This window comes from Prenolepis imparis, unplaced genomic scaffold (assembly GCF_030444845.1).
Source record: "Prenolepis imparis isolate NDT839.2.m4 unplaced genomic scaffold, iyPreImpa1.0 SCAF_4, whole genome shotgun sequence".
In the NCBI taxonomy this organism is placed as follows: domain Eukaryota; kingdom Metazoa; phylum Arthropoda; class Insecta; order Hymenoptera; family Formicidae; genus Prenolepis; species Prenolepis imparis.
In genome coordinates, this window is record NW_028141162.1 from 4,267,631 (window position 1) to 4,283,147 (window position 15,517).

At 36.0% G+C, this 15,517-nt stretch overlaps 1 protein-coding gene across 1 annotated transcript; it reads left to right on the forward strand.

Moving 5' to 3' along the window:
* Nucleotides 1-2,323: 2,323 nt before the first annotated feature.
* LOC145934866 (uncharacterized) lies at nucleotides 2,324-10,402 on the forward strand. The gene is made up of 13 exons (XM_083035684.1): nucleotides 2,324-4,078; nucleotides 4,519-4,707; nucleotides 4,961-5,196; nucleotides 5,516-5,727; nucleotides 5,806-5,882; nucleotides 5,971-6,167; nucleotides 6,244-6,404; nucleotides 6,490-6,658; nucleotides 6,725-6,918; nucleotides 6,993-7,122; nucleotides 7,188-7,377; nucleotides 7,468-7,610; nucleotides 7,852-10,402. Exons 1-13 carry the CDS (start codon nucleotides 2,743-2,745, stop codon nucleotides 9,883-9,885), a joined length of 5,268 nt encoding a protein of 1,755 aa, XP_082891810.1. The 5' UTR covers nucleotides 2,324-2,742; the 3' UTR covers nucleotides 9,886-10,402.
* Nucleotides 10,403-15,517: the final 5,115 nt, after the last annotated feature.

The window sequence follows — 15,517 nt, forward strand, 5'->3', positions numbered from 1 at the left end:
TTGGCTCGTTTTAAAATATAGAAAACTAAATTTATTTAGCCACGGATCCCATACGGCGCACAATTATATTACGTATATTATACCAAAAAGTTTGTAGGCTGGTATGGTGATGGTACCATCATAATGTGCAGGCAATGTACTATTGAAATATGTAAACGAATAATTTTTGTCGCGTTTTAAAATACTGAAAATTAAAATTTTTAAGCCGCGGATCCCATACGGCGCGGGTTCATTTTACGTATAGTAGATCAAAAAGTTTGTACGCTGGTATGCTGATGATACCATCATAATGTGCAGTCGATGTAAAGTTATAATATATGAAATAATAATTTTTGGCTCGCTTTAAACAATTGGAAATTAAAATTTTTAAGTCACGGACCCCTTAAAAGATCTTCTATTTTTTCTTAATAAATATGATTCTCAACTTAAAACTTAATAATTTACTTGACATACCAATTTACGGTTATTGGAAATGAAAATTATTATAGATAGGTTAATGGTCAACTGCTGATAACTGAATAACTATGATCTTACTGGCTGTTAGTGAAGAGACTGAATTATGAAATCGGAAGTGTTTCGCGGTTTGAACGATACGTGGTGCATTTTGCATATATTACATACATTTTGTATATATATAAATATATATATGTATATATATATTTAAATAATATAATATTTAAATAAATAAATATATATATATATATATATTTAAATTAGTAAATGGATCAAAATAGACATAGAGAATTAATTTCAGGAAACTAATTAATGCACCGATAAAAGTTTAGGTATACGTATACATATAAATAACAGAACAGATTGGATAAAAATATTTTTATATTAGAAAAAGAGTTTAAAAGTCAAAAAAGTTAAGAAAGAACAGAGTTTTGCAGTGACTAACTTTGAAAGCAGGCAAAGTCTTTCACGAGAACACATTTAATTAGTTGTGAATATCTCAACAGGAGGACCAGTGTTGTGAGTTTGTGTATACTTTCATACTCTCGATATATTATCTAAAGATTTTCAGCGACTGTAATCTTCAGCATTGATGCATTCGCTATTCCCGAAAAATAAAAATTTAGAACAAGGCATGTTTCTTCTTAATCAATAAATATAAAGTCTCATTCACACAGTAGTAAAACGCACGATGAGACCCCCCACACAGCAGCAATATAATAAAACCATTTTCTCAATAACAAATTAATACTATAAAATATTTATCATTAAAATTTTTTAAATGTACAAACTATATTAATTTTACAAGTATATATTTACTTAATATATAATATATATACAGGGTGTCCGGTAATAGTCACGCCAACCGTCGTGTGCAGATTCCTGGGATCATTTGGAGACGATTTTTCCTCAGCGAAAATGTCGAGGGAGGTCATTATTTTTTGCATGTTTTCAATTTTTGCCATCATGTATCTTTGTAACTAAGCCTTAAATTAAAATTCTATTAAAGTAAACTCTACCTAAAATTAACTGAAGAATGTGAATTTATTATTATTTTATTTCCACAAGGCTTAGTTTGCGAAAAACCCTTTATTTTCAATCGCTTATAACTCGAAAATTATTGGTGTCTCGACATTTTTGCTGAGGAAAAATCGTCTCCAAATGATCCCAGGAATATGCACACGACTGTTGACGCGACTATTACCGGACACCCTGTATATATATGTATATATATATATATATATATATATACATATATTTAAGTTAGTTTATCAAAAATAAAATTTCTTTAAACGTAACATTTCAATAAAAATTTTGATAAATTTTTCTTGATATGATTTAATTTTTTCTTGATATTTGAATTCTTTTTGCCTTTCCATGTTCGTACATAATAATTAAATTCTGTTTCGCTATAAATTTCATTATTGTATGTCACGCATTCTGAAGAGCCTCATATCAGAAGAATATAAATAATTTACTATCATTGTTATCATAATAAACAAGTTCTCAAGGTTTGGAAACTGTATGTATCTTTTTCGCAGATAATATTCGCAAATATATTTAGAGTTTAGAAATTATATTGCATATTTAAAATGTTTCTCGATGATATTTATTACTTGCCTTGCCGCAGCGTTTTTTGAAATTTGGAGCGGTAGAGTTAAATGGCATAAGATTCTTTTTCGATTACGTGTTGCCTCTTAAATCTTAAATTCTAAAAATTATGAGGCATAAAGCTTACTACGAAACGCTAAATCGAGCTGCAGACATACGTAAAATTACGTGTGAAGATCCACGTTATAAGTTTCTCTATGTTTTGCGTAATAAGAGATATCAACCGGCTCCGAGAATCGACGCAGTCGCAGCTGCGACGTGGAAGAGGCTGCTTCTGCTGCTACCGTCGCCACCACGACGACGGTCGACTGCCTCGAAAACTTGATGCTAAATAAAACTCCTAGCTGCTTGGGCCAATGCCATGCGCTCTAATTTCTCTGAAGGCACAGCCGGCTGTGGACGTGGTGGCCCGGGATCTCGCCACGTCGGAGGGCGATCAGCGCGACCAAATCATCGACAATTCGTGCCGATTCTTCTCTTGTGATTGCAAAAGGGAAAGCGGTGAAACGGAAGACGGAGAAGAGACACACGGGACATTAAACGAGCTCTTTAAAGGCAAGTTTTTGCTTTTGCTGCTGCACGTCAACAGACGACTGACATCGTCGTCGTCATCGTCTTAGGTCGAGCCTCGTGCGCGGCGTCCAATCTTCACCATTTCCATGCGAAGGTCGCCTTGTCATGGCTATCGCCCTTCTGGGCAAGTGCGTCGCGCTTCTGGGTCTCGTCGTGCTGCTTTACGCCACTTGCTACGGCTTCCGAATACGCGATGTCACGCCGCACTCGGTCGCCTGCGTCCCCGCGCACGACAAAGTCTGCCCGGACAAAACGGCAACAACCGAAAAACCGATGCACTTGGCTCGGAAATGGCACGAGAGCACGACGTCGCAAACTGCTGCTGGTGACCGGAAACCACCTGTCGAGTCGACGTCAGGCGTTGGAACGGAGAAGATCCGGATCACGGAACGTCCGAGAGACAAGGATGCAATCAGACTTATACCGAAAAACTTCAGGACAAAAAGTGTCGAGACTGATGACGATGAAGATGTGGAAGTGAAAAAGGAGATCGAAGAGGATGAAGGATCGATGGAAGATTTCGAGAAAGATCAGATTGATAAGACAGATGAGGATGATGAAGAGGAAGAAAGAGCATCCGAGCTATCGGATCAAGATGCTGAGACTAAGAAAAAGAAATTGGAAAAAACAGTTATTCGTGAAGACGATGATAACAAAAGTGCCGATGATGATGACGATGATGATGTAGATGATGTTAAAGACGACAAAAAAATCCTCAAAAAAAGTTCAAAAATACAAATGAAAGAAACTAAAATACAAGTTAAGACTTCGATGATATATAGCAAAAGTAATGCTGATAATGATGAGGAGAAAGAAGATGATGAAGATGATGATGGTGAAGTCAGGGAACCATTTAAAAAACAAGTTGATGTAGAATATAAAAAACAAAACAAAATTCAGATTCTGCAAAGTGGTGAAGATAAAGATGACAAAGATGAAGATGGAAATAAAGATGATATAAAAGAAATCGTTCCATCATCTAGAAAGTTGGAGAAAGTAAGGCTCGCCGATAAAGACAAAACTAACATTTTACTTAGCAAACGCGATGTGGAAAAGCTAAAACATGAAGATAAAAGACCGATTAATGTCACAAAGCCGGCAGTTGAAAGCGTAAAAAAGACAACCGAAAGCACGAAGAAACCTATCGAGAGCGCGAAGAAATCGATCGTGGTTACGCAGAAATCAGTTGAAGATGCGAGAAAATTAACTGAAAATACAAAAAAAGTTGAATCAGTTAAGGCTACTCCTGAGCTTAAGGCCGAGGTATCTAAAACTGCAACAAAAGTAGTAGATGAAAGATCGAAGACGCGCGTGAAACCGGAAACTTCAACACCTGCACCAAGGATCAAGGAGCAGGCGAAACAACCGGAGAAGGCGGATGTCAAAAAAGTAACAGCAAAAGTAACTTCGAAGCCGTCGAGGGAAGTTTCGCAAGTGGAGAGTGAGTATTATGTGAAAATGGTTCAATATGAAAAGCGTGAGTTTGTCTAAAGATGTTTAACGTTTTCAGGTGAATAAGCGCCAATGTGGTAGTATCTTAAGTAATAATCTAACTAAAGTAATATTCAACAGAGCCGTAATCCTTTTATTCTTCGCTGAATTTTCTTCTGCTTATAGAAATTTTTGATTGTTTCTTTTTGAATAACTAGTTAAAACTATAGTTAAAAAAAAAATTTCAACTTCTTCCATACATGCGCGTGAATAGCTTTTTTTCTTTATAAAAATAATACATATTGATAGCACAAATATGCATTATATAAACAAATATTAATATATATAAACGTATTTCTTTGCTGAAAACACACACATACAGGCGGGGTTCAAATTTTCAAAATGTGATACGTTGCAGGAAATATTTTCGTAATTAATTAATACTTTTAGAGCAAGAAACAAAGCCAACAACGAGGGAACGTACAGACGCATCTGTTATATTATCCGAACTGAATGATGCAATTCTGCGTGTGCCGACCTTCGTGCCAAATTTTACGAACGTTGAAAATCTCGAGTGTCAGCAACACGGCAAGATATTCCTACGACAATTGAGAGGTTACAAGTTGTGGGCGCTGCAAAGTGAGTCGATTGACAGAAATAACTGTTCATTCTATTTTCGCATTGACGAGCCAAAGTCATTATGATCACTTCAACTAGAAGGTATTCAGTATTTAATGCAATAATCTTTTTTTGAGAAAAATATGTGTATTACCGAAACTCTTTAGTCAAAGGTTCTAATTATGTTTATTTTCTATTTGTATGGCTTGAACGTTCTTGATCGAAAACAAATTGTTATTTTTTATTGTATCAAGAAGAGCTATCTTGCTTTCAGTGCTAGATTCGAGCGCAAAGATTTCGTCGGGCTTATTACGAGGAAACGTGAATCAGTTCGGGGATTACGACCAATGCTTGGGTGTGCTGGCACATGTTAAAGTAGATGAGAGACCGATAAAAATTCAAGGGAAATATTGCTTGGCTACTGTGGACATGCAAGCTTCCCATCCAGACATGAGGCTGCCGGTCAATCTAATGCAAGGGCGCGCTCTCGTACGAGCAAGCATGCACGACGTAAAAGATTTTGCTCTTAAGTCGAAGTAACTGGAATAAATTATGAAAGATTATATATTGTCTGTATTTTTCGCAAAACGCTCAAGTAGATTAAAAAATAAAATAATATTAGTATATACAATAATAATATTATAAATAAAATAGTACGAATTTATTTCATGAATTTTTGAAATTAATAGTTTGCTTTAAAATCGATTTCTTTTCATCTCTTGTTAAAACAATCAGATACATATGAAATTTAATTTAAACAATATTATGTAATATAAAATATTTGTTCCATTAAATTAGTTAGTTTTCAGCAATCCATTGAATGTTGCAGCCAGGTCATTTCGTTCCGAAATTCACTACAGTCAATTGGGCGCTCTGTCTACCTGCAGCGTGTTCCGCTAAGGACGCCGAACGTGCGTTAGAAAGTGCCTTAGAGGATTACAATGAAACTATTGGAATTAGATTTACGGTGGACGTCGATCCTAATATGTGTTACGTGAAACAAAAGTCTCAAACTTACTCGAAGGAAACGATCGGCGTCCTGTACGTTTCTTTTCACTGCATTTTAAAGAAGTAGTATATTAATAAAATTTATGTAGCTATGTTTTTTATTTTGTTTAGGTATTTTTACGCAATGATCGTTTGTCTCGTTATCGTAGCAACTGTGAGGGATTATTTCGTGGAAACGCAAGGAAAAGGTAGTTTCGATAAATTACGAAAATCGTGTTTGCGAAAATATTTCGACCCAGCAGCGCGATATTATAATACCACGTGTCTCTTTCGCAGGAAATTATTCTGAGAGAATAATCATGTCATTTTCCTTGCGGAGGACGATTAAAGCCTTATTGAAGGAAGCGACAGGCGGTGCGGATATTACCTGTATTCACGGGATAAGAACGCTGGCCACGATCGCTCTTTACGTTGCACATCAACTTATAGTAATCTCCCGAATACCGTTTAGCAACCGTACTTCTCTTACCGAGGTAAAATAGTCGCTCCTCTTTTGCATTATCACATCTCGACATAACATTAATATTAATTAATGTTTGTAAACGTCAGCTCGCCAACAATCCGGCCAGCTCTATTTTGCGAGTATCATTAGTTTACACGGATGCATTTTTACTGCTAAGCGGCCTCCTGACCGCTTATAATATGATGAGAGAGCTGAAGATTCGCGGCGAGATTCGCTGGTTTTGTCGTTTCTTCGCCAGATTTATTAGGTACGTTGTAATTTATCACGAAGAGACATTATTTTTTGCTCACATGAAAGACGTTGCTATTATTTCATACCATCGATATTCGCAGACTTTCACCGGCGTTGCTCGCGATGGTGTTTTGGTATGCGTTTGTCATGGAACACGTGGGTTCGGGTCCACAATGGAACAGCGTCATCACGGCGAACGCGGAGCTTTGCAAGCAAAACGCCTGGACGAATTTATTATACGTGCAAAATTTCTTCCCGTTCGAAGAGATGGTGAGTCGTACGATAGACGAAGATAGACGTGGGATCAAATCCATTGATGGAATGTATTTTTCGCAGTGTGCTACGCATACGCATCAGTTGGCTCTGGATATGCAGCTGTCGCTCTTGGCGCCCATTCTGGTGTTCTTCTTACAGTATAAGCCTCTCATCGGTATTCTTCTGATAACTTTCCTCGTCCTGTTGTCCGCTACTCTACGTTACATAGCAACAACGAACAATTATCTCTCTCTCGTCATCTTTCATGGAATCTCGTGAGTATATATTTTTGAATATTCTTACATCGCGCGCTATATATTTCGGTATAATGTATTATTTTTGATCGCAGGTTGAAGCGCCTATACAAGACCGCTAATTTCACTTATGCGTTGCCGCTGCATAGAGCGACGCCATACGTTTTCGGTGTCGGCCTCGGCGTATTATTACATTATACCGGGAAGAACGTCAAAATTCACAAAGTAATAGTACTCTTTCATGAAGTACTTCTTCGTACGTGATCGCGTGACAACGTTCTAATTTGCAGATGTTGGTGATCTTGGGTTGGTCGATTGCAATGTTCCTGGGTTCATGGTCGTTATTTTCACCCTGGCGTCAGGCCAGACGAGACTACGTGTACAACGTCGAAGAGGCTGCTCATTATGCAGTAATCGGGCCAGTGTTGTGGGCCATATCTTTATGCTGGGCAATATTTGCCTGCTTCACGGAACACGGAGGTCTGTTGTAATAAGTGGTTGCGATTACAAACCCGTGGACGGTGATGTAAATGTGATGGAACATTGACGGAATGATCACTCGCTTCGTAGGCGTCATTAACAGATTCCTCTCCAACTATTGGCTGGTGATCTTCAGCAGGATATCGTACGCCATGTACCTAACGCAATTCGCGGTGTTTTTTTACAATGTCGGGACCACGAGATATTCCTCGGAATTTCAACCTCACAGAGCAGTAAGTCGCACTGGCAAAGTCACTGGCCTTCGCTTTATTAATTTTGTAGCTTTTCACTGTTTATTTAGCTCTAAATGTGTCTCTCTGATTATCTTTCATTAATTCGCTATTAGAGCTTTTGTACTCCGCTTACGAATATAAGTGATAGAAATATTTCAGATGTTAATTTCAGAATCGGACAGTCACGTTCAGAGTTGCTTGATGTGCGATAGACAAATATACATTATTCTTACATTTACAGATTGATCTTCTGGAAGTAGTGGTAGTAATAGCTGCGTCAGTCGTTTTGACGTTACTCTTTGATCTTCCGATGCAGGAAGTGAAGAACGTCATAATGGAAAGCACGGACATTTCGATGTTCGAAGCTTCCCAAGAAGAAAAGACGAGTGTAAGCGAAGATAAAAATTTCATCGAGCTGGCGGAAGCCGCGAAATCGACGATCGAACAAGCCAATGTTTTTGAGGATGACGAGATCGCGTCTACCGGATGGGACTGGCAGAAGGATATAACTCGCGGTCCGGTTGTGCTCGAAGGACACGAGACAGAGGAGGAAACGGTAGATGTACCGATATTGAGGAAAGTGAACGGAAGGCGAATGTCATTTATCGATCATGAAACGCACGATTCCGAGAAGATGTCGGATAGAGATAAAGTACCTGCTAAAAAATCATCTAGAGAAACAGAAGATTACGCGGAACGTAGCAAGAGAGGCGTAAATAGTCAGAGATACGCACAGACTGATGACTCCGAAGAAGAAGCTATCGAATTTTTGAGCGGTCAGCGAGAGCACGAGATTGCTCAACGCAACAGGCGTTCGTTATCGAAAACCAAAGATAACAAGAAATTGACATCGAGAGAGAGCGAAAGTGAGGACGAGCGACACCGCCGAAGAGAGAGCGATGACGATTTGCGGCAGTTCGAAAGATCCGAGTCTAAAGGAAGAATATCGAGGACTAAGGAACCGGACGATCGTTCTTGGGAATTTGTCGGGAAGGAGGGTTCCTCTGTAAGAGAACAATACGAATCAATATCGCGACAAACGAAAGCACCTCTCGCGAGAAGAATGTTGTCTTCCGAAAGCGAGGGGGAATTATCGATTCGAGAAGGAACGCAGCCGGAACGCGTTCCAAGTTCCGAGACAAAAACTAGCAACGAAGAGGACTGGGAACACGAGCTGAGAATACGAAGGAAAGAGTTTATGGAACAGTTGATCACCCAGCAACGCGAATCACTGTCCGAGGAGAGGAGCGAAACCGGCACGGAACCCTTGAAACGTAGATCTTCCGCGGAGGGCAAGATAGCACTGCTGAGGGATGATCTCTCCGGCGAGGATAACATGGACTCGTGGACTGTCAGCGTTGGAGCGCGGATGACGCTCGGATCCTCTCAGGAACCAAGCGAGCCTGAGGACGACGGTATTTACATGCGACGGAGAGAATATCGCGAGCAAGGTCCACCCTCGCGAGAAGAGAGCTTAAGCGAAGAGGAGAGTAGCCAGGATACTTCGAGAAGGCAGTCGTATACTAGTGATAGCCAGAAGACATCCTTGGAAGAAGAGAATGACGTTAACAACTACAATTTCGTGCTGACTAAGGGAAGCAAAAGGGAATCCGTGCAAGATCTGTCGAATTTGTCGCAGGAGGAATTGACGAGCGCCGGATGGAACGTCGTGAAGAAAGAAGACGAACTTTTAATAAAGCCGATGTCGACTGGATTATTCAAGCGGGAGTCCATCGTAAAGAGTCAAGCTAGCGAGGAGGATCCCGAGTATCTCCTGCCGGAAAGGCCAAAGCTCGTTCAGCAGGAGCGGGAACATCCTTTCAAGAAGGCCTGGCAGATGCAAAAGTCCCGATCGGAGGAAGAGGGCTCCTCGGCGTATGTTATAAAAAATCCCAAGGAACCGTCCGAGACGAAACAGACGACGAACGAAACGTCGATCAAACGCGAGCACAGCGGCGAGCAGTCTGAAGATACCGAATCGTTCGCTGACGAGGAAGCTCCCGTGATACTGCGAGGCAGGAGTACCGACACGGAGGATAATAGAACCAGTTCGAAATCCGGTACGGACGAGACGGATTCGATCTCGTTGGAATACAGCAAAGATACCCGCGATGGAGATCATAGACAGAGTTCGAAATCTGAGACCGACGAAGATTCGGAGAAATTTAATTGGCCTGGCGAGGAAGAAGAGGAAGAGGAAGACGAAATTTACAGAGCCGACAACAGGAGGAAGTCGGAAGAAGCGGATTGGGACTGGGAGCAGGAGGAAACTTGATGAAAATGATTTTAGGCAATTGCGTATGAAAGTGTATTTTACCTTCAAGTTTGGTCGAAGGCAAAGTCTTGGAAATAAAGCAAAATGGATGGATCGTAATGGACTCGGAGCAATGAAATTAGCAGAAAAAAAAATAAGAGGACGACAAAATCGAAATTTATATATTTTAATCCTTATAAGTTAATAAATTACAAAGAAAATATTGTGCTGCACACATATATCTTCTTTACATTTTGATAAGTATTTTGCTTCTTATGTACATTGTGTATTCGTCATACAGAGCGTTTTCTAAATATAAAATCACGAGATATCCCTTTTCCTTCCAATTCTGAATCGAGTAGACCTCAAATCTTACGCCGAAAATTAAAATAAACAGAAGATGACTTTGTAATATGTTGCTTTTACTTGATGATCGTACTTAAGAAATTTTTATAGTCAGAGGAATGAACTGCATTGATTTTGAAATCATGTGACGTGACCTTCGTCTTTCTCTGAAAAAAATGAAAACGAATCTTTACCTATATATAAGATCATAATAATATCCTTAATATAAAATATAAAACATATAATATATAATATAAAATATATAGTATATAATATAAAATATATTATATATAATATATAATAAATAAAATATATATCTTATAAAATAAATAATATATAACATATCTAATATATATATAACATATATAATTCTTAATAGTGTGTATGAAGCTAGCATATTATTCCATAGATTATAAATAGAATTATACTTAGAAGATATACATAGATAAGATATACATAGAAGATTATAATAAAAAAAATAAAAAAAAAATATATATATAAAGAAAACACGTGACATAACTTAAGATATAGGACTCGATTCTAAGATTGGGAAAACCTATTGCCATTAATGATTAAAACATTAAATGAATAAACGCATTTAAAAACAAAAGAAAATGATCTTTCGTTCGATTATAAAAAAAATTAAGACACGTGACTTAACGTAACGTTATGATGTCTATATGGCGACCCTAAACTTATAAAAAGATTAATTATTGTCACTAATGATTTAATCTCTTTATAAAATGAACTAACGTGTTTAAAAATATAGGTGGTAAATGTTGATAAAATGTTCCTCCGTTCGATAATAAAAAATATTTAAAAAATACATGACACGACATAACGATTTACTCGACTTTAAAATTATGAAGTAATAAATTATCGCCGCTTTGCTTAAAATTATAAGGAAACAAATGAAGTCGACACGATACGAATTGTAATTATCATGTCCATAAATTCGTTTTGCTGGTATCGATTAATCATATACGCTTTTTGATCTAATATATGCAGTATAATAGTGCGTCGTATGGGATCCGCAACTTATAAATTATAATTTTCAATATTTTAAAACGTGCCAAAAATTATTCGTATATATATTTCAATAGTGTATTGTTTGCAGATTATTTTGGTACCATAAGTAAACCAGTCTACAAACTTTTTGATATAATATACGTAATATAACTGTGCGCCGTATGGGATCCGCGGCTTAAAAATATTGATTTTTAATATTTTAAAAGGCGCCAAAAATTAATCTTTCATATATTTTAACAGTACATTGTCTGCACATTATGATGGTACCATCAGAATACCAGCCTACAAACTTTTTGGCATAATATACGTAATATAATTGTGCGTCGTATGGGATAGGCGGCGCATAAATTTTAATTTTCAATATTTTAAAACGCGCCAAAAATTAATCGTATATATATTTTTATAGTGTATTGTTTGCAGATTATTTTGGTACCATCAGCATACCAGCGTACTACCTTTTTGGTCTAATATACGTAAAATGAATCTGCGCCGTATGGGAATCGCGGCTTAAAAATTTTAATTTTCAGTATTTTAAAACGCGACAAAAATTATTCGTTTACATATTTCAACAGTACATTGCCTGCACATTATAATGGTACCATCACCATACCAGCCTACAAACTTTTTGGTATAATATACGTAAAATAAATCCGCGCCGTATGGGGTCAGCGGCTTAAAAATTTTAATTTTCAATGTTTTAAAACAAGCCAAAATTAATTTTTTATATATTTCAACAGTACATTGTCTCCACATTATGATGGTACCATTAGCATACCAGTCTACAAACTGTTTACTATAAAATACGAAATACAATAGTTCGTTGTATGGGGTCAATGACTTAATAATTTTAATTTTCAATATTTTAAAACAAGCCAAAAATTATTTGTTTGTATATTTCAACAGTACATTGCCTGCACATTATGATGGTACCATCAGCATACCAGCGTACTTCTTTTTTGGTTTAATATAAGTAAAATGAATCCGCGCCGTATGGGGTTCTCGGTTTAAAATTTCAATTTTCAATATTTTAAAACGAGCCAAAAATTAAACTTATATATGTTTCAACAGTACATTCTCTTCACATTATGATGGTACCATCAGCATATCAGCCTACAAACTTTTCGATGTAATATACGTAAAATATATCCGCGCCGTGGGTTCCGCGGCTCAAAAATTTTAATTTTCAATCATTTAAAACGAGCCAAAAGTTAATCGTGTATATATTTCAATAGTGTATTGTTTGCACATTATAATGGTACCATCAGCATACCAGCGTACATCTCTTATGGTTTAATATACGTAAAATGAATCCGCGCCATATGGGGTTCGGAATTTAAAAATTTAAATTTTCAATATTTTTAAAAGAGCCAAAAATTAATCTTATATATATTTCAACAGTACATTCTCTTCACATTATGATGGTACCATCAGCATACCAGCCTACAAACTATTCGATCTAATATACGTAAAATATATCCGCGCCGTATGGGGTCCGCGGCTTAATAATTTTAATTTTCATTATTTTAAAACGAGCCAAAAATTATTGGCTTATGTATTTCAACAGTACATTGCCTGCACATTATGATGGTACCATCAGCATACCAGCGTACTTCTTTTTTGGTCTAATATATGTAAAATAAATCCGCGCCGTATGGGGTCAGCTGCTTAAAAATTTTAATTTTCAATATTTTTAAACGAGCCAAAAATTAATCTTATATATATTTCAACAGTACATTCTCTTCACATTATGATAGTACCATCAGCATACCAGCCTACAAATCTTTCGATCTAATATACGTAAAATGAATCCGCGCCATATGGGGTTCGGAATTTAAAAATTTAAATTTTCAATATTTTTAAAAGAGCCAAAAATTAATCTTATATATATTTCAACAGTACATTCTCTTCACATTATGATGGTACCATCAGCATACCAGCCTACAAACTATTCGATCTAATATACGTAAAATATATTCGCGCCGTATGGGGTCCGCGGCTTAATAATTTTAATTTTCATTATTTTAAAACGAGCCAAAAATTATTGGCTTATGTATTTCAACAGTACATTGCCTGCACATTATGATGGTACCATCAGCATACCAGCGTACTTCTTTTTTGGTCTAATATATGTAAAATAAATCCGCGCCGTATGGGGTCAGCTGCTTAAAAATTTTAATTTTCAATATTTTTAAACGAGCCAAAAATTAATCTTATATATATTTCAACAGTACATTCTCTTCACATTATGATAGTACCATCAGCATACCAGCCTACAAATCTTTCGATCTAATATACGTAAAATAAATCCGCGCCGTATGGGGTCCGCGGCTTAATAATTTTGATTTTCATTATTTTAAAACGAGCCAAAAATTAATCTTATATATATTTCAACAGTACATTGTCATCACATTATGATGGTACCATCAGTATACCAGCCTACAAAGTTTTGGATCTAATATACGTAAAATGATTTCGCGCCGTATGGAATCGGCGGTTTAAAAATTTTAATTTTCAATTTTTTAAAACGAGCCAAAAATTAATCTTATATATATTTTAACAGTACATTGCATGCACATTATGATGGTACCATCAGCATACCAGCGTACTTCTTTTTTGGTCTAATATACGTAAAATGAATCCGCGCCATATGGGGTTCGGAATTTAAAAATTTAAATTTTCAATATTTTTAAAAGAGCCAAAAATTAATCTTATATATATTTCAACAGTACATTCTCTTCACATTATGATGGTACCATCAGCATACCAGCCTACAAACTATTCGATCTAATATACGTAAAATATATCCGCGCCGTATGGGGTCCGCGGCTTAATAATTTTAATTTTCATTATTTTAAAACGAGCCAAAAATTATTGGCTTATGTATTTCAACAGTACATTGCCTGCACATTATGATGGTACCATCAGCATACCAGCGTACTTCTTTTTTGGTCTAATATATGTAAAATAAATCCGCGCCGTATGAGGTCAGCTGCTTAAAAATTTTAATTTTCAATATTTTTAAACGAGCCAAAAATTAATCTTATATATATTTCAACAGTACATTCTCTTCACATTATGATAGTACCATCAGCATACCAGCCTACAAATCTTTCGATCTAATATACGTAAAATAAATCCGCGCCGTATGGGTTCCGCGGCTTTAAAATTTTAATTTTCAATAATTTAAAACGAGCCAGAAATTAATCGTGTATATATTTCAATAGTGTATTGTTTGCAGAATGGTACCCCATCAGGATACCTGCTTACAAACTTTTTGATCTAATATACGTAAAATAAATTCGCGTCGTATGGAGTCCGCAATTTAGCCTGATCTCATTTTTTTATTCGAAAATACTAGTTTTTCGTAAATATTAATTGTTAAAAAAATGTTCTATATATTTTTATCTCATGAAGTTTATGGAAGTGCATTGTGGATGTGTACAACTATACTAGAACTGTTTTAGAGATAACAGAACTTTTCAGATTTAGCCCTATCTCATCTTTCTATTCGAAAATACGAATTTTTCGTAAATATTAATTGTTAAAAAAATGTTCTATATATTTTTATCACATAAACTTTATGGAAGAGCATTGTACATGATTGCCACTGTACGAGAACTGTTTTAGAGATGACAGAACTTTTGAAATTTAGCCCGATCTCATCTTTATCTTTGAAAATACGAGTTTTTCGTAAATATTAATTGTTAAAAAAATTGTCTATTTATTTTTTTCAAATAAACTTTATGGAAGAGCATTATACATGATTACCACTGTGCGAGAACTGTATTAGAGATAACAGAACTTATCAAATTTAGCCTGATCTCATCTTTTTATTCGAGAATACGAGTTTTTCGTAAAAAATTATTGTTAAAAAAATAAAACTGTTAATTACTTTTTAGTGACCATTAAGTTGATTACAATCAGCGTGTATATATTATATATTTAAAATATTTGTCTCATATTAAAAAAATATTTTAATAAATTTTTAATTGCATAGCATATAAATACAACGTTTGCCCAACAATCAATAATTTGTTAAAACCTTAATTAATTTACATAATAAAATATATTGTTAACATAATAAAATATATTTTAATTCATAAATTTTTATAATTTTCGATCGCATATAAATATAATATTTATATGACCATGTTATGTTCTAATTTTTGAAGTTCGCGCGCATGCAAGTGTCTAGGGATATCGCAAGGTAGCGTGAGCATCGATCTTCGCGCGGTATACTTCCCGCGTTATACTTCCGCTCCCACCGCTTCCGCCGTAA